This window comes from Equus asinus, chromosome 19, assembly GCF_041296235.1.
Source record: "Equus asinus isolate D_3611 breed Donkey chromosome 19, EquAss-T2T_v2, whole genome shotgun sequence".
NCBI classification, from domain to species: Eukaryota; Metazoa; Chordata; class Mammalia; order Perissodactyla; family Equidae; genus Equus; species Equus asinus.
Window position 1 is genome coordinate 1,307,888 of NC_091808.1, and position 19,644 is coordinate 1,327,531.

At 44.4% G+C, this 19,644-nt stretch overlaps 2 protein-coding genes across 10 annotated transcripts in view; one reads left to right on the forward strand and one right to left on the reverse strand.

Annotated features, from left to right (window-relative positions):
• The window catches only part of SEPTIN2 (septin 2), a 35,169-nt gene extending 24,602 nt beyond the window's left edge, over nt 1-10,567 (reverse strand). Inside the window, exons 1-5 of one of the 8 annotated variants that reach the window (XM_070489207.1) lie at nt 9,912-9,995; nt 8,547-8,710; nt 8,024-8,096; nt 1,738-1,767; nt 147-267 (exon numbers count right to left, since the gene is read on the reverse strand). In XM_070489207.1, the coding sequence (XP_070345308.1) occupies nt 147-267; nt 1,738-1,767; nt 8,024-8,026 (154 nt within the window). In that variant the 5' untranslated portion in view covers nt 8,027-8,096; nt 8,547-8,710; nt 9,912-9,995. Of the gene's footprint in view, nt 1-146; nt 268-1,737; nt 1,768-2,372; nt 2,432-8,023; nt 8,097-8,546; nt 8,711-9,848; nt 10,033-10,266 lie in introns of those variants that run through there. The other 7 variants (XM_070489206.1, XM_070489204.1, XM_070489205.1 and 4 more) reach the window with 7 other exon arrangements.
• Nucleotides 10,100-19,644, forward strand: part of HDLBP (high density lipoprotein binding protein) — a 75,603-nt gene continuing 66,058 nt past the window's right edge. Inside the window, exon 1 of one of the 2 annotated variants that reach the window (XM_014842895.3) lies at nt 10,100-10,307. The gene's annotated coding sequence lies outside the window, so the exon portion shown is untranslated. The remainder of the gene's footprint in view (nt 10,308-19,644) is intronic. The other variant, XM_070489200.1, reaches the window with a different exon arrangement.

Genomic DNA, 19,644 nt, shown 5'->3' on the forward strand with positions numbered 1-19,644 from the left:
TTTTTTTCAAATTCCCAAGTTATTTGATTCTGCCCACAAAGGAATTTTTTCTTTGACTTTACAGGTCACATTATTTTACTCCACAGGGTGGGAAGGGGAGACATCCACAGATCTAATAAGCTTGAAGGTATAAATTAATTGCTTACCGACCACCATTAGTGTGAACTCAAAACCTTTTTTCACTGATTTTCGGTGAACTTGATTGGGAAGATTTGCAAATCCAACATAGCCAGGAGTTTCTGGATTTATAAACTGAGCTGGTTGTTGCTAAAATAAGATTTTACAAAAAAAGACCAAATAAAACCTTATTAGTTGCTTTTAAGATATAACCAAACCTGTGACAAATATAGCTATGGTTAGTTCTCACAAATAAAAAAATACATACACATAAATTAACACTTCCAAAGTCAATCTATCAGAAAACTGATGGTGTTCACTTAAGAACATTTATTAAAAAGAAGAAAAACCAATCCAGTATTATTCCATGCCAATATGCTGACCTAAAACTACATTTCTGTTAAGCAATTAAGCAATACATAAAAGAAGGTATATGTTTAATTCACCTTAGTACAATTTCAAACTTTGACTTGAGAAGCTGTCTATAGTTACAGGAAAATCAGCCAGATTTACAAAGTAATGCCACAACTCACAGTGGTTTCATTCAACAAACTTAGCTAAAGAACAGCTTCGAAAAGTAAATACTTCCAGGAAATAAGATGTGGTGCATCTGTGAAAAGCATCCAGGAAAAAGTCATGTCTCTTGTTATGTTCCTAGCTCTATGGAAAGGAGCCTCACCAAGGGGGAGGCAGGCAACTCAGGGATGGCTTGTTGAGTACCCAGCTTCAAAGACCAAGAAAGAGAAACCTGAGAATGATGAGAAAGAGATCAGAGCTGATGACGCTCAAGTGTCAATATTTCCTGACAGATGGATACCCGATACGAGGAATGACAGATGGAGATGTGGTAAAGCAAGTATAGTAAAAACTGGAGAATCTAGGCAATGACATATTAAAAATGGGCGAAAACTAAAAAAGATACATCAATTGACTTATTAATTGCAAAAGGCAAGATATAAAATAGTATTTCCTTTAGGATTACATTTTGTAAATGTGTGTTCCCATGTACACACAGGTGTAAAAAATGTTTACAAAATTTCTGGGCATTGGAATTATGGCTAATTTTTATTTTCTTTTTTGCAAGTGAGGTGTTCTACACTAATACTCGTATAAAAAATAAAAACTGGTATGATAATGCATCAGATAGTAAGGAATACCCAAAGACTCAAAAATAAAAGGCAAAGAAAATGATAATCTTGCATTTTAACCACAAATTCTGCCTTTCTTAGTGCATCTCTTAGAACTAATTTCTTCCAGGGCTGTGGGCTAATTTGCAAGAGCTGATATAAGTCAATTTATCAAGTTTAAGAGCCCCATCAATCTCATCATGATAAATTATTAGAATTTTACATTATTATTTGGTTGGTCTGCTGGGAATGATCTAAGGAGATTAAACGGGTTGTTACTGATGTATTTAGAAACAAGAAACTGAAAATCTGAAAAACTAATGCTCAAAGCTTTTAGGATGACAATTAAACTAGAATGCCGTCTTAACAAATCAAATACATCAGCTGTATTAAAAATAATCAATCATATAAATCTTGACTATAAACAGTTTGAAAACAAAGCAGTTTTTCTCCTTATACTGTAGATACATGATGAAGTGTGTGAATCTCTTACCTTAGACATCTTCAGTGAAGTTTCGTCAATCTGTCAAAAAAAACCAGACAAATATCCATATATGCATACACACACATATTGAATTTAGCATGAGTCGACACGTAAAAAGACTGACACGCAAGGCATCAACAGCTTCTGTTTCACTTAGCTTCTTAATTACATCAAATGCTTCCCCAGAAATGATGAAACGATCCGTTCATCACAAAGATAAATTAGATATGAAGAATTAGGTTGATGAAAACAACCATATAAACGTATGTGTGTATATATATATACATTCTGTATGTTCAACAATATTCCAACAGTTTTTAGTACTGATTATATGCTAGGCACTAGGGACACAAGGGGAGAAGAAGACAAATTTCCATGACCTCTGGAATTATGTAATTTCCTTTGTCTCTGAAACCTTTCAACAAGGAAGCACTGTTTGCAATCTGCTGGAGACTCCCTGAGCTCCTGAGAACTAGATTTTTGACACTGGGGAACACACAGAAATATGAGCTACATTTGTAAGTAAAGAAAAATGGACTGAAGGCACCTGAGTGTTTGAGAAGATAGTTCTAGAGATATTTGGAATTTTAACACAAATTTTAGAAGCCTTGAAACTCTGGGAAACTCGGAGTCTGCTGGCTAACCTTTGTTAACGACGTCAACGAGATATGCATGCAGTCAAATTGGATTCCCGCTGGAGCCTGGAAACTTATTAGGAAGTTTCTTTCACTTTCTTACCTCCCCATTTCCCCCAAATCCTAACACTCCTGAATACCGCACATTCTAAGTTTCCCTTCTGAATGGAAATGTTCCCAAGCACCCCTGAAGAAATGAGGCCCCCCCACCCCCATGGATGGCTTGGTTAACCAAGGTTAAGATAGCAGTAGGATTCGTAAGCCTTTAACTCTATGGTATCATGCCATACAAGAAAGATTACAGTTGGTTCTCCTTTTTAGTGGCCCAGTGGAAGCCCTACTGTCATCTGTCGGGCAGGAATGAGTGGAGGAGAGGGAGAGGAAGGCAAGATTAATACTTCCGTGCAGTGTGTGAACTGCTTCTTGCTCTGACAGACCCTTACTAAGGGTGGGAAGGGGGAGTATTGGGTGACGCCTAGAGCTCCAAGTGAGGACTCCTGACTAAGGAGGCAGGTAACGCTGGATCTGGACCATCTGGAATGCTTTAAGCCTAGCTAGTGGGATTAAGGCAAGCTTAAAGAAAAGTAGAATGCTAGGCAAGGAGACAAATTCTGAAGGAGTATAGTGGATCCTGGAAGAGCTAAGAGAACAGGTCCTGGCTCCCACGTGAGTGTGCCCTCCTTTCCATGCCTCCATGAAGAGGTGAGCAGGCAAGCTACAAGAGGAGGAAGGCAATAATTTGAACCAAAAAAATAGTATCACCATGATGAAGATGGAAGTACATTATTTAAAACAAAACTTTCTGGACCCATGATAGTCAAACTCAAACACTGGTAGCTGAATCAAACAGAAGGTCACAGCTGAGACTTGAAATGTGACTTGGAAGACCAAATATAAGAAATCTCAATGCACAAGGCAAAAATACAGAGAAGGAAATCAAGAGTAAAAGATAGCTGTGGAGGAAAAATCTAGGCAACCCACCTTGTTTTTTTTAAAACGACTGGCACCTGAGCTAACATCTGTTGCCAATCTTTTTTTTTCTTCTTCCCCTGCCTCCCAAAGCCCCCCAGGACATAGTTGTATATTCTAGTTGTGAGTGCCTCTGGTTGTGTTATGTGGGACACTGCCTCAGCATGGTCTGACAAACGATGCCATGTCCACACCCAGGATCCGAACTGGCGAAACCCTGTGCCGCTGAAGCAGAGTACACGAACTTGACCACTTGGCCACGGGGCCGGCTGCTGACCTTGTTAACAATAAGAGTTCCTGTAAGTGGAAAAGAGAGAGAGAGAGGGAAAGAAAATAATACTAACAGAAGGAAAAAGACCAGAGTCTGTACATTAACCAACTATCTGGGATTGTGTAACCCAGGAGAGAATTAAGATCTCTTGAGAAGGAACATGCTAGGAAAATTCTATTAACAGTCTAGAATTAAAAATATTAAACTATTTCAGCAAAAACTATCAGTTGGGGGCAGGAGTGAGAGGAGAGAAGTAAAAGTTTCTAGAGGGAACGGTGAGGGGTCAGATGCAATATAGATGGTCCTGGCAGAAGAAGGAGCTAACATTTTGTTTTCAAATTATAAAGAGATTAAGTCTCTTATTATGAAAGAATAAGAAAGGTAACCCATAAAGAAAAAATTACAGTGGAACTTTCAAATTAAGAGAAAAATATGGCATAGCAACTTGATCAAACCAGAATTACGGAAAAGAAATGAGAAGAAAAAAATAAAATCAACAATAATTATAAAGCAAGACCAAATACATAAAATTCAAGAATATCAGCCATTAGTCTAAATGTGAAATGAACTGTCTCCTTAAAAGAGGAGACAGACCGGGTGAAAACACCCACCACAAAACCAGCCATATGCTATGTGGAAGAAATAAAAGTAACAAAAGAGGGGCCAGCCAGTGGCGCAGCAGTTAAGTGCACATGTTCTGTTTTGGCGCCCCGGGGTTCGCCGGGGGCAGACACGACACCACTTGGCAAGCCATGCTGTGGTTGGCGTCCCACATATAAACTAGAGAAAGATGGGCACAGATGGGCACAGATGTTAGCTCAGGGCCTGTCTTTCTTGGCAAAAAGAGGAAGATTGGCAGCAGATGTTAGCTCAGGGCTAATCTTCCTCAAAAAAAAAAAAAATTAACAAAAGAAATGTTGAGAACAAAAGTACAGGCTAAGAGATACCAGGCTAGCGCAAACACAGAGAGAGTAGGCAAGACATATTAGTATCTGCTAAGGTGGGATTTAAGGTAAAAGTGTGATCAGGGCACAATTTACAACCAAGATGTAACATTCATAAGCCTGCATATACAAATAATTACAGCAGACAAATATATAAAGCAAAGATTAGGAAAAATACAAGGTGAACTTGACAAAAACACAATTCAAGTGGGAGACTTTAATAGCGTCTCTCAGAAATGGACACATTCAGTAAACACAATATGAACAAGAGTAGAGAAGGACTGAGTAATACAACCAATAACCTTGAATAGATAGAGAGAATCCTGAGTCAATACAATAAAGAAAAGCAAGTAAAGAAAATTTAAAATTTATCAGGGGCTGACCTGGTAGTGCAGTGGTTAAGTTCACCATGAACTCTGCTTTGGCAGCCTGGGTCACGGGTTTGGATCCAGGGTGTGGATCTACACACCGCTCATCAAGCCATGCTGTGGCAGTGTACCACATACAAAGTAGAGGAAGACTGGCACAGATGCCAGCTCAGTGACAATCTTCCTCAAGCCAAAAGAGGAAGATTGGCAACATACGTTAGCTCAGGGACAATCTTGCTCACCCTGCCCCCAAAACCCCTATCATATAACTGTTGTAAAGAAAATTTACACAAAATTTAAAAGAGATTTTTTACAGTTGCTGTTCTCAAGTCATAATCTGTTAAAACTATGGGAAAAAAGATAAAAAACAATTCCAGCATAACCCTTGGATCAAGGAGGTTAACAAAAGAAAACCACAAGTTATCTAGAAAGCAATGGAATGGAGACAAAAGAAAAATCTGTGTGACACAGTGAAGGTTTCATAGATTCAGATGAGAATTTGGGTTTTACATATTTTCATTACTAAAGAACACTGAAGGAAATCCGGTTCCCACGAGGTTAAGAACTGAAGAAAATAACTCAATAGAAGGATAAATAAATTCAAAAGCTGGTTCTTTGAAACAAATTCCTCACAAGACCCATTCAGGAAAAAAGAGCAAACATAGAAAAGAAGGTATAATCACAGACACAGGAAACTACATGTATCAAGAGGGCCACAAACTTGAAAATCTGGAAGAAATGGATGATTTCCTAAATACTGTAAATTATCAAAATGGAACCAAGAACTGGAAAACCTGACTAGAATACCACTGAACAGCTGAATAAAGATCTACCAATGAAAAAGGGACCACTACTGGACAGAATTAGAGCCGAATTCCACCCAACCCGGAAGAGGCAACGCCAGCATCTCTTAAGCTACTACAGAAAAGGGGAAAGCACCCTAATGTATTCTATGAAGACTGCACAACTTTAATAACAAACCCAGATGGAGACCTAGGAAAGAAAGCAAGCTAGCTAGCTGTAGGTCGTTCTCACTCATGAATATTTAAATGCAAAAATTCTCAATGAAATGTTTGCTAGCAATTAGATTCCAGTAATGTACCAAAACCATCTATTGATACAAGACGTTACAACACATTAAAGGAGAAAACTGTCACAAATAGATGCTGAGGATCCACATAAAATTCGGCAACCAACTCTACTAAAAATCCTAAGTAAGGAAACTGCTTAAATATAATTCAGGGTATTTCCAAAAACCAATGATAAGTGTCTCTAAACAATGGAATGCTAAATCTATTTAAATTACAATCACTAATTAGGCAGGAATACCCACTACTGCTGTAATTATTTTAAAACATGAAAAATTCTGAACATATACAAAAGCAGAACAAAACCTGCATGTACCACCCATCATCCAGCTTCAGCAATTATCAACTCAACGCCAACACTGTTTCAGATATCCCCTCAGCCTGTCCCTGTCCCTGAGTGTAAATGCTAGGTAACATTTCTAAAAATAAGGACTCTTAAAAATGACAAGCCATTTTTGTAAGGAAAATTAACAAGCGTTCTTTCGTACAATGAACTATGCAATCAGAATTCCTACTTCTCTAACTGTCTTTCTGTTGTTGTTCATTTGCAGCAGGACCACCTTCAACTCGAGCACCCTGAGAGTGCTCACCCCTTACACTCTTCAGGACTGAGGGCGTTCCACGGAAGAAACAGGGGCCTTTCACTCCTCTGTCCCTTTCACTCCTCCTGTCCATTTCCTCCCACTTAAGACCTATCTTGACGCACACGTACGGGAAAACGGAGTAACACTATTAATGGAACAGGCTGTGAATTCTTCAAAGACATTTATTGCAACTTTCCATAAATTTTACCAAGTTTCTCGCCACATCCTATTTCTCTCACATTCAGTTTTTTTCTGAAATATAACTCAGATCCACTATGATTTTCTAACAACTTAAGTTTACTGAGTGTTGTAAAACGGAAGTTCAAAGAGGAATGAACTTCTGAAGTGCCTGGTTTTCAGCAAGAAAGCCTTGATCCAGAAACACAGAAAGCCAAGCGCTGTGATTAATTTAACCCTCAGATGCAGACCAATTGGATCCCCTACCTCAGAAATGTGGTCAAGTGAAAATTTTATTCTTTCAGGTTGTGCTCACTCTAGATGCCAAAATTTGTTTAAAAGGTGTTTCTCCTGGACCCATGGCTTCCTTCTTCCACAGGGCAATACTCCCAGCCCAATTCACATAGGAGAAACCAACTTTTTCCAAAGCAAAAACAGATGAAGAATAGACAGATAAACTGGATTCTTGGCAATATAAACTTGTTTGGCTAGTGGCATTTATATTAGAGAACTACCCATAACTACCATTCACCGACATGTTATTCTTGTATTTACATACATTATCCCAAGCCACAAAATGACCCTGCAATGTAGCACCCAAAAGTTCCCAGTCCCTCATCCAGAGCCCCTGGGATGTTTTGGCAATCATTCTTTGGATTTGAGAAAGGTACATGTACAGTATACCACATAACGCCGCCAATGGCACCTGGGGCAGCACTCCACAATCAAATGCACTTTCTCTAATGACACGTATGACCTAATAGCACAAAGGAGGGTACATACAGATTACATATAAATGGGCTTCACCCCAATTCTCCAGCCAAATGAGTTTTGGTGTCTCCTTCTCTCTGGGAAAAAAACATCTTTTCCTTCTTCAGCAGTTTCTGTCTTTGGAGTGGGGCAAAAAAGGGAACCTGAATCACATTTATGAATAATGATAAGGGGAGGTCCCCCCATCCTCTCCCCTTTTCCCTAGGTTGCCATGCTGGTTCTAGAGCAGTCAGAATGCAAATCTGATTGAGAAGCCCTTGTTCTTCACACTGGGCTGCAGTGCTGGGTGAGAGATCAAGGTGGAAAATGGAAAAAAAAAATCAGGATAAGCTTTATGACCGACATCACTGCCAAGACGATAGAGCAGCACACACTGCGAGTCAGGATGCTGGGTGGTGCAAAAAAAATCTGAAGGGGAGCTACCAAAAACGAAAATAAGGACCCTCAAATTACAACCACCAAGAAACGCTTTCAAGACCCCTACATACCATTCTTTGTCTCTCCTTACAAAGGCAAGGCTGCTTTGCAACATTTATCTTGAGGCATCACAATGATTTGAGTCTACAAGAAACATTTGATAGCCTGCTATGTGCTTGTCACTGCACTGGGCAAAGGGTAAGGGTGACGAGATTCAGACACCCCTCCCCCGACAGGACTAAGGGTCTAGTGCACGACTACCACACAGCACGATCAAGGCTGACATCAGGCCAACACCTAAACTAGGCGAGTCGTGAACAGAACCGTGAACAGAACCGGGACCAGCAAGCGAAAGGCGGAGGGAAGGGGAAGTAACCGCGTTCCAGACGGAAGGAACGGTTGGGACCAAGGCCAAAAGCAGAAAGACCACAGCAGGCTGCACGGCAAGCTCATTGCGGTTTGGTCACGTGTCTTCTTGTGGGGAGGACAGACCAGGCCGGGTGGGACTGACGACAAAGGCCTGGCGGGTCCCGCGGCCGCGTGAGAACCGAGGCTGTGCTGAGCGCACCGGCAGCCGCAGGGCCGCGTCCTCACCTCCGGCCTTCAGGGCACCGGCGGGTCCTCCGCGGCTCCAGCCCTCCCATCTGGCCCTGCACGGGGCAGGGGCCGCGTCCTCGCCCGGCTCCATCCACGGCCGGGCAGGGCCTGGGGAGCTAGCGCAGCGGCAGGACTGCTCGAGGCTTACTCTCTGCCAGGAGCTGGCGGGGAGGAAGGGCCCATGTCAGGGCAACAACACGATGGCCGCACGACGAAAACGCGCCCGACGGACCGGCCGCCACCCGCACTTTCCCTGCCCGACCACGACCGCCACCGCACGGCGGGCGCCCCAGGCCCATTATTGAGACAGCTCCACGTAATGCCCACGGGGTGGGCAGGGGCCACTCGAGTTCCCCCGGGACACGCCCCGCCGCCTCGCCCGCGCCAAAGCTCCCGGGGAGCGGGGACTCGAGGAGGGCTTGGGACCCCCGGCCGAGGAGGGTCGGGGTGGGCGGGGAAGATCGGAGAGCGCAAAGAGGGGCTCAAAGAGAGCGGGGAGACCCGGGGAAGGCCTGGGAGGGCCGAAGAGGGGCGGGTTGAGCGCGGCAGGGACAGAGCCCAACGGGGGATCGAGGAAGGCGGGAAGAGCGGGGGAGAACCGGGGATGAGTCGCGGAGAGCCGGAAAGAACCGGGAAAGGGTCGGAGAGAGCAGGAGAGAACCGGGGAGGGGTCGGGGAGAGCGGGGGAGAACCGGGGAGGGGTCGGGGAGAGCGGGGGAGAGCCGGGGAGGGGTCGGGGAGAGGGGGAGAACCGGGGAGGGGTCGGGGAGAGGGGGAGAACCGGGGAGTAGTGGGGAAAGCGGGAGAGAACCGGGGAGGCGTCGGGGAGAGCGGGAGAACCGGGGAGGGGTCGGGGAGAGCGGGGGAGAACCGGGGAGGGGTCGGGGAGAGCGGGGGAGAGCCGGGGAGGGGTCGGGGAGAGGGGGAGAACCGGGGAGTAGTGGGGAAAGCGGGAGAGAACCGGGGAGGGGTCGGGGAGATGGGGAGAACCGGGGAGGGGTCGGGCAAGCGGGAGAGAACCGGGGAGGGGTCGGGGAGAGCGGGGGAGAGCCGGGGAGGGGTCGGGGAGAGGGGGAGAACCGGGGAGGGGTCGGGCAAGCGGGAGAGAACCGGGGAGGGGTCGGGGAGAGCGGGGGAGAGCCGGGGACGGGTCGGGGGGAGCAGGGGAGGGTTGGGGAGAGCGCAGGGGGCCGAGAAAGGCCGGGGATCCCGGCCGGCCGCCCCTCCCCCACCCCGCCGCCCCACCCCGTCCGCACGTCCCCGGAGCTGAGGGCCCACTGCCCCGAGTGGGCCCCCTACCCCTTCTGCGTCGGCCCACAGCTCGCGCCCCGCGCCGGCGGGTACCCACGGCGAGACACTCACCGCCCACGAGCCGAAGAACCAGACCCGACCGACCGACCGCGCCGCGGACCCGCCCAGCGCCCGCCACCCGCTCGCGCCCCGCCCAGCCCCGCGCGCGGATAGCGTCATCACGTGGCCCCGCCCCCTCGCCAACTCTTTCCTTGCCCCGGCGCGACCTGGCTTTCCTCCCCTCCCCAACCCGCCGGCTTCCGAGTGCGCAGGCGCAGGCTCGTCCGCGTTTTCCGCCTCTGCGCAGGCGCCGCGCCCCTCCCACGGCGGTTGGCCATATAGAGGCTGGGGGTGGGGGGGAGGTCAAGCGTAGCCTCTTCTCCTTTACCAAGATGGCGGCTTGCCCCTGTTTGGCCACAGTTCCTACCTTATGAGCTTGGTTTCCTTACGCTGATAAGAGTGTAACAGGTAATCTGAGTCTTCGCCTTGTGGGTAACTAGAGTGGGGGAAGGGCGTTTCTGTAGAAGGAACTAAGTAATTGCTGAGGAGAAGAGGCGGGCGGGGGGGGGCAGCTGGCGGTAAGCGTGCGGGGCGACCGCGGGGAGGGGGAGCCTTGGCCTCCGGTCGCCTCCTCCAGGAAGATGGCGGCAGCACCGAGCCGGGAGCGGCGGAGCCGGGCTGGGGAGGGGACGGCGAGCGGCCGGGCGGGGTTGCTCTAGCCCGGGCTGCGGTCATCTCGGTGGTTGGGGGCCTCGCTCGATTGGCTGCCGTGGGTCACGTGGGCCGGCAGGCCCGTGCACGAACCATAGAGTTGGGCGCCCGTCCCCGGGGACGTGGCCTTCGTGCGCCTGGGGCCGGGGCCTGTGTCCGAGGGAGGGCGGGGCGGTGCGGCCCCTCGTGGTCGCGCGGTGAGATCTGGGGGCGCCCACGGCCCACCGCGGCGACGTGGCTTCGCACCGGAGGGCGACGGGCCCGGCGGGGCCTGAGCGGGGCGGGTGCGGGTTGTCCCGCCGGGCGGCCTGCAGGCCGGGCCGCGGTCCGCTACCCGCTGCGGGCCTGGTTAACCCCGACTGAGAGCAAACGCGGGGGTGACAGCATGGTGGTGTTTCTGACACCGGAGCGCGTTGAGAGGGCGTTTTGTGAAAAGCAGCTAGGTTCTTGGGGCCAGCCACCAGATGTTCTCTCCCGTCCGACCTAGAGCAGGGGAGGGTCGGACTTCAGATGGGGTTTGGGTAGAATACCATGTAAAACCGAAAAAAAGGGGACCTAGGTATTGTTTATTAAACTGCTTACGGTCAAGTGAAGCATCCAAGAAATATAGATGAGTCCGAGTTTTCAGTAACAAGGGTGATTTGCCCTTTAGTTTTGGGTTTGTTCTGTATTCTCAGTTTCATAGCTCCCGTAAGCCGTCAGGCAATGACTTCACGTGTATTTGGTGTCTACTTAGGGACAGTCGGTCGCTTTCTTGGCAGGTAACTTTCCTAAGGCTCTGTTAAGATAGGGTGTGTCACAATTAGGATTTGTTTGAGGCAGCTGGTAGTGCTGTACTACGAAGTAAACTGAATGTTCGTTTATGGAAGCAAAGCTGGGATAATGAAACATTGGATGAAACATAGTTCTTAGGTTTATATTTTGATTATTTGGGGACACTGAATACTCCAAAGCTACATTCATTAAGTCTGTTTAATATTGGGATGCTTGGAAGCAGTATATTAAGTAGTTGAGAAGGTGTTAGGTAAAGAACGGCTTCCATCATTTGAATTCCCAGTTCTCTGGATCTGAAACATCAACCATCAACTTATCATGAAAGTTTTAGGTTTGGGGAAAACTGAGCATACCCTGTCAAGTCTTGAGAGACAACATTTGAAAGCCAATTAAGTAATTTACAACAAGGATTAAATTTTCCTGTAACTGCCGTTAGTTCCACCGTGTGCCAAGCACTGTTTGGGTGCCTGCCTCATCTTCTCTAATGAAGTTAACATCACCTGGGTAAATGTTCAGTGCATATGAGGAGAGACTTCCAAGATGCAGTCGGCCCACCTTCTTCGGCACCTCCAGGCGCAGCTGGATCCCTGTCACAGTGCCCTCTCCCATGGGCCAAACTGACTTCTCCGCGGCCTGATGGAAGAAGTTCTTCTTGAATTATCAAGATTTTTTTTCTTTGGTTTTGTTATTTGGGGCTTCTGGTTGTCTGACTTTGGCCTCATGACTTCACTTCTTTGACAGTGCAATTCACAAAACATTTATCGGAAATTGCTCTGTGCCAGACACTGTTAAGGGTTCTGGGGGTGCAAAGGTAAAGAGCATATAGACTTTTTTCCTTTTCCTCTAGCAGCTTATGGTCTAGTAGGGGGACTCACTTGTAAAAGAATAATTAGATTACAGTGTTTTAAGGGCAATAATGGAAATATGTCCAAAGTATGGAGATAGGAAAGAGGAGGTGGTAATTGCCTAGTGGAAAGTCTTCACAAAGAATGTGGTTCTTGAACTGGGGTTTAGAGGATGAGTAAGAATGTTTCCAGGTGGAGTTGGCAGGATAGGGTGTTCTAGTCAGGAAGACTAGCTTGTTCAAAGGGAACACGTGACAGCTATAGCTGCTGGCATATACGGGCAAGAAGTTGAGAATTTGGTACACAGCTGACATCCCAAAAGATGGAGGGCTTGGCTGAGAACCTGTTGTGAAGGACTTCCTGCCCTTTAGTCAGTCCTATCTAAGACACACTGACTTGGATGGGATTTCAAGTGATTGCTCTCTCATTGAGTAATGACTTGTGATCTTTAGTCACAAGTGGGTCAGATAATTCTTCATTAACACTTCCCAACTGAAACTTATTTACCAAAAGGTCTTGAGCAGCAAACACGCTTTTTGAAGTACCACATGATATGTATATTTGGTACGGCCCCTTCAGCATCCATCCATCCATCCCACAGGGCTAGTGGTTATAGGAAGCCTTTTCCTTTTCTATTAAGAAATAACCAAGCTCCTGGAGCTGAGGGCATACAATGGAGAAAAGAAAGTCTTTTCAACAAATGGTGCTGGGAAACCTGGAAAGCCACATGTAAAAGAATGAAAATTGACCATTCTTTTTCACCATTCACTAAAATAAACTCAAAATGGATCAAAGACCTAAAGGTAAGACCAGAAACCATAAAACTTTTAGAAGAAAATGTAGGCAGTATACTCTTTGACATCAGTATTAAAAGGACCTTTTCGGACACCATGTCTCCTCAGACAAGGGAAACAATAGAAAGAATAAACAAATGGGACTTCATCAGACTAAAGAGCTTCTTCAAGGCGAAGGAAAACAGTATTGAACCAAAAAAACAACCCACTAACTGGGAAAAAATATTTGCAAGTCATACATCCGACAAAGGGTTAATATCCGTAATATATAAAGAACTCACACAACTCAACAACAAAAAATCAAACAACCTGATCAAAAAATGGGCAGGGGACATGAACAGACATTTCTCCAAAGAAGATAGATGGATGGCCAATAGGCACATGAAAAGATGTTCATCATCGCTGTGCATCAGGGAAATGCAAATCAAAACTACACTGAGATATCACCTTACACCCATTAGAATGACAAAAATAACCAAAACAAATAGTAACAAACATTGGAGAGGTTGTGGAGAAAAAGGAACCCTCATGCACTGTTGGTGGGAATGCAAACTGGTGCAGCCGCTATGGAAAACAGTATGGAGATTCCTCAAAAGATCAAAAATAGAACTACCATATGATCCAGCTATCCCACTACTGGGTGTCTATCCAAAGAGCTTGAAATCAGCAATTCCAAAAGTCCCGTGCACCCCAATGTTCACTGCAGCATTATTTACAATAGCCAAGACGTAGAAGCAACCTAAGTGCCCATCAACTGATGATTGGATAAAGAAGATATGGTATATATGTACAGAGGAATACTTCTCAGCTGTAAAAAATAACAAAATCGTCCCATTTGCAACAACATGGATGGACCTTGAGGGAATTATGTTAAGTGAAATAAGCCAGATAGAGAAGGACAATCTCTGTATGACTCCACTCGTATGAGGAATTTAAAAAATGCAGACAAAGAGCAGATTAGTGGCTACCTGGGGAAAGGTGGGGTGGGGGGTGGGCACAAAGGGTGAAGGGATGCACTTACAACACAACTGACAGACAATAACGTACAACTGAAATTTCACAATATTGTAACCTATCATTAACTCAATAAAAATTAAAAAAAAAAAAAACAAAGAAATAACCAAGCTCCTGGAAGAAACATAGTACACAGCAGAATTCTCAGTTGCCAAATTATGGCAGCAAAAAGTCTAAGATGTGTGTTTAAAAGTTTTTGACCAAATAGAAAAGCAATCAGAGACCCTTAATGTGTCAGAATGCCTTTTCCCTTAAATTATAACAGCACCACAGCATTCAACATTTGAAAACCAAGAAAAGTACTAACCTCTTTTCATATACATAACATTTAAAAAATTGATTATACAGTTTGTTTTGGGGTAAAGCAAGATTTTTTTTTTGTATTTCTAAAATCAGAAACATTTTGGAAGTGATATCCCTAGGAAGCTGTTGTTCACCAGGCACGCTAAAGTTCCTCGAACGTGGTTAAGGATGAGCTAGATATGTTCCAGACGGATCTGGGCATCCTGTCACATTAGTTATCTTACTGATGCTTGCTGTTAATTTGGGAACAATACATTGAACCTGCATACTTTCCTTTAATCCTTTTTATTGGCCTGCATATGAATTTTAAAGTTAAAATTTTCATTTCAAGTCGAAGTTATATCTTTATGTAGTTTACAAAAGATCAAATAAATCTAGAAAGGCTCGTAAGGCAAAACTATGGATTTTCTTCTCCCAGTCACGTTTCCTCCCCTGCAGAACACCCACATTTTCCTCTTCGCTGATTCCTGTGGTCTTTAAACCTCCTCTAACTCTAAACACGTATGTGCTTGACTCGCTCACGTATTGCTCTTCTCTCGCCTCTTTCACACTTTGCCTCTTCACCTGACCCTGAGAGTAGATGTGAAGTTTCTAGCTTTCTTTTAGCCTCTGCCTTCTCTTTGCAGACAAGTGCGTGGCTGCCCAGAGCAGGTGCATCTTTCATTCGGCTAGTTCAGTATTTAGTCTTTATACTGTGACTGCGTACTACCATTCACAGCTAGGCCAAATGGTGTGATGGGATTACATTTTCTTTCCTGGATGAGTTTTTGTTTTCCCTGAAGTTGTTATGAGTCTTGTTTTTGTTTCTTTGCTTAGTTTTCTATGTATTTGTCACTAAAATTCAAGCCCAAATTCGCTAGTTGTCTAGATCTCTCTTCAAGAAATTCAGTCCTTTTCATCTGATGAAGTTCATTATTTATTAATCTCATCTTGAATAAATCTCTCCCAGGCCTCCAACCTGCTGGAATCTCCCTGCAGATCTCACCTCCTCTTTTGTGTTGGGTCCTCGGTTTCCTGGAACCTATATCTTTTTCTTTCTTGATTTTTAAAAAATTTTAACTCATTTTAATGGAGCACTTCTTCAAGAAGTTGTCTTGGAAAAGATGTGTGGGAGGTCAAGTTTTGAGAACCTGTGTGTCTGACAGTGTCTGGTTCTGCCCTTATACCTCAATGAGAGTTTGGACACTGTTTTGCTACCCCATCTTCCACTGTTATTGTTGAAGTCTTCCGTCATTCGGATTCTTGAGCCTTTATATGTGACCATGTTTTTCTTCTTTGAAGCTTGAAGGATTTTCTCTCTGTGAAATTCAAAACAGCTAGTACAGTGATGTCCCTTGGAGTCTGTTTTCATCTACCGTCTTGCCTACACTTTGGGCCCCTTTATTTGGAAACTCTTATTCTTCAACTTTGGGCATTTTTCTTAATTTATTGCTTTGATTTCTTCCCATTCACTTTGTCTGTCTAGAATTCAACTATTGGACCTTCTGGATTGACACTCTGATTTTCTTATATTTTCCATTTTCTTTCTGGAAGACATTCTCAACTTTATCTTCTAGCCTTTCTATTCAGTTTTTCTCATTTTATTTACAGGAACTTTCTTTTGTTCTCTCTATTCCTATTTTATAACCTGTTTTTGTTTCATGGATATAGTATCTTCTCTTATCTGAGGACATTAATGAGTTTTAAAGTTTTCTTTTCCCTGAAGTCACTGTTTGCTTCAGACTGCTTTTTGGTTTTTTCTTTGGGGGTTTTGGCTTTCATGTCAGAGCCTTTTCTGGGCTAGCTGGTGATGTTTGTGTGCCTGCTCGTATGTCAGAGGGCTTCTGAGCCTGTGGTTGGGGCTTGCTGACTGTGACATTCACATCAGAGGCAGCTGGCTGGGCCATTTCCTTACAGCATCCTGTCAGCTTCTTTGGGTCTCTTTGGATTCTCCAGAAAAATACCTTCCAGCTCCTTGTCTGGCTGCCTGTGTTCAGGGGGCCAAGTGAGGAGAGAAGGCTACAGTCTTAGCAGTAACTGTGAAAGAACGAACGTCCCATCTTCAGAATGGTTTCCTCCCCTCTACTGTAACTGGTCTTCACCGTCCAAAGATTGCTTCCCTTTCCAGAGGAGAAAAACCACACCTTTTGGTCAGGGCATGAGAGGCAAAAAGGTCCTTTTTAAGAGTATTTTCTCATCACTTTTGCCTATGTGCCCTTTAGTGATGTTATTTTTAACTTACAACTCAGTTTTACTTAAGTTCATAGTTTCTTCTGTTCTTTGCTCCTCCTTTGTAGCCTAGCTGTGGATTTTGCTTTGTCTTAAATGTATGCTGGAACACCCTGGTAGAGAAGGGGACAGAGATTGCCAATAGGTTGGTCTCCACAGTTAAGAAATTCAAATGGCCAGTAAGCAAAGCCAGATTTTGGTTTCACTGATAATCAAAGAATTGACATTAAGATCATATTTCCCCTACAGATTGGGAAAAATAAACATGACAGTTTTAGTTATCGAGAGTGAGGGGGACGGGTATATGCGGATGTTCTGGAGTGTAAGGAGTTTCCTTAGGAGGGTAATTTTGCTTTGGCAACGCCTATGCCTGCATCCCCTGTAATCATATAATTGTATTTCTAGGAATTTATCCTATGGAGGTACAGGCTGAAGTGAGCAGAGGATGTTCTTTTCTTTTTTTAAAAATTAAGCTTTTTACTTTATAGATTCACATGCAGCTGTAAGAGAGAACTCTTGTATGCTTTATCGGTTCCTCCAATCGTAAAATCTTAAAAACTTACCACAACCAAGATATTGACATTGATAGAGTCAAGATACAGAACATTTCTATCACCACAAGTATCCCTCATGGTGCCATTTTATAGATACACTCGCTTCCCTTCTGCCCCTACCTCCCTCTAATCCATTTTCCATTTTTATAATTTTGCCATTTCAATAATATTTTTTATGTATGGTATCATATACTATGTAACTTGCTGGGATTGGCCTTTTTTAAAAAATCTTGTATTGAGGTCATATTGGCTTTTGACACTGTAAATTTCAGGTGTACATTATTATATTTCAATTTCTTTATAGGTTGCATCCTGTTCACCAACAGTCTAGTTTTTATCCATCACCATACACATGTGCCCCTTACCCCTTTCGCCCTCTCCCCACCCCCCGTCCCCTCTGGTAACCACTAATCTGTTCTCCTTATCTATGTGTTTGTTTACCTTCCACATTTGAGTGAAATCATACAGAATTTGTCTTTCTCTGTTTGACTTACTTCGCTTAGCATAATACCAGAGGATATTCTTTTCAGCAGTGTTTGTAATCACACACAAAAAGGCAACATCAGCAGGGGATTTATTAAGTCATGTCTACTCTATTCAACATGCTGTTGTTAAGAAACGAGGTAAATTTGTATGTAAAACGTGGAAAGACAGCCGTGATACATTTTAAAATGGAAATAAGTGTAGCAAGTGGTGAAACAGTGCATATAATGTGATCCTATTTTTATTTAAACTACGTATTAATATATCCAGAAAAAAAAATCTTACGTAAAACAGTAATTTTGGGAATATTTCTTGGGGAAGAATCAAGGAACTGCCAGTGTTTACATTGCTTTGTTGTGGTTGTATTTTACAATATTTTAAAGCTAAAAGTCTCATTTCTTGGTAGACATTCACTGCAGCAAGCTTGCTGTAGTATTATCATATTCATGCTATCAGTATTAATAGAAGCAGTATTACTGTAGTCCCTGTCCATCCCATCTGAGGCTCTGCTGTGGGCAAAGGGTCCTCTCTGGAGGCTTAGATGTGCCTTGAGACCCCACCCTTGGGACAGCAGGCCTCATCTAGGGCAAGGAGAGGCAGGAAATTGCTGGTGCAAAAGCCAGTAGTTAGTTAGCAAGTGCCATTGAGCCGTCAGATGAATTCAAATAAGTGTTTTCTGAAAACCTCTCAGATGTGCCTTTTGTGTGCATGAATTGATATTCTTAGACGTTCCTGGAGGTGGACCTTGTGAGACATGCCGTAGTGCTTGTGTCTTAGGTGTAGACTGCTAGGCGTTGGTGCTTTCTACCAGACGGGACAAAGGGTTGAGATGATTATACAGGTGAGGAAGGTAGTCCTCTGCTGGACTGGGAGTCAGGAGACCTGTACTTCAGTTTTGGATCTGTTCTTAATCAGTCTTGTGACCTGGGTGTTTCTTGACCTATAGGACTTTAGTTCCTTCCTTTTAAAAGATAAGGAAGCTGAGTCTCTGAGATTCCTCCACATACACACACACTCTGATAGCACAGAACCCTTGGTCAACTCAGTTTATCAGAAACTTAGTTTTCAAGTTTTGAAGGATGACACTTGGAGCTGGTAGTCACTCATATAGCATTCCATTTTGTCATCTGTTTCCAGGAAGTATGAGTGATACGAAAAACTTTGCCTGTTAGAGCTTTAGTCATTGCTTCCTGCACCAGGCATCATGCTTTTTATTTCCAGCATTGGTTCACTTGGGCAGTTTTGCTCCCTGGAGAACATCTGGTAATGTCTGGAGACATTTTTGGTTATCATGACTCGGGGGTGGTCATCTAGTGGTTAGAGGCCAGAGATCCTCAACATCCTGCAGTGCCCGGGACGGCCCCACGACAGAGAATTGTCTTATCCCAAAAGTCAGCAGCGCTGAGGTGGAGAAGCCCTGCTTTACAGGGTCAGTCCTTGAAAAGGCTCTAGGACGTAGCTGTCACGGGTCCCATTTTCCAGCTGGAAGGGAGTAGACCCTGGAGGGGTGAAGCCACTTGCAGGAGTGGCTGAGTTACAGCTGTGTCACCTGCACCGTTGGAGTCCTCATGGCACAGATATTGAGGAGGGTGCTGGTAACAGAAGATCCTCAGTGAGCCTACTCTGCCAGGCTCGGGTTAAGCACTCTGCATGTAAGCTCACGTAATCCTCACAGTGATACCAAAAGGTAGGTATTAATATCAGTTCCTTTTTACAGGACAGGAGACAGAGGCACAGAGAAGTCAAGATCTGTAATCATTTCTTCTTTATCTTGGTCTTCACTTTTAGAACTTCACACATGTAAACGTTCGGCCTAGCCAAGTTTACCTAGTGTTTCCTCTCAGTGTCTCTAGGTCTTCTTTAAAGCTTGGGGTCAAGAAGGTGATAGGATGTCCATACAGTCCTTTCTAGTCCAGGAGTGGGACCAACCAAGCCTTTGCAGCAAGATAGATGTTCTCCCCTGTGATAAACACTGTAAAATTGTCCTGTGCCTCTTGGAATTTTGATTCTCTCTCATCAATTCAATCATCAGCATTTATTTTTCACAAAGTACATATCCATCAGTAGGTTTTAGGTAAGAAAGTGGACAAATCATGGTCCTAGTCCTGAAGCCATTCAG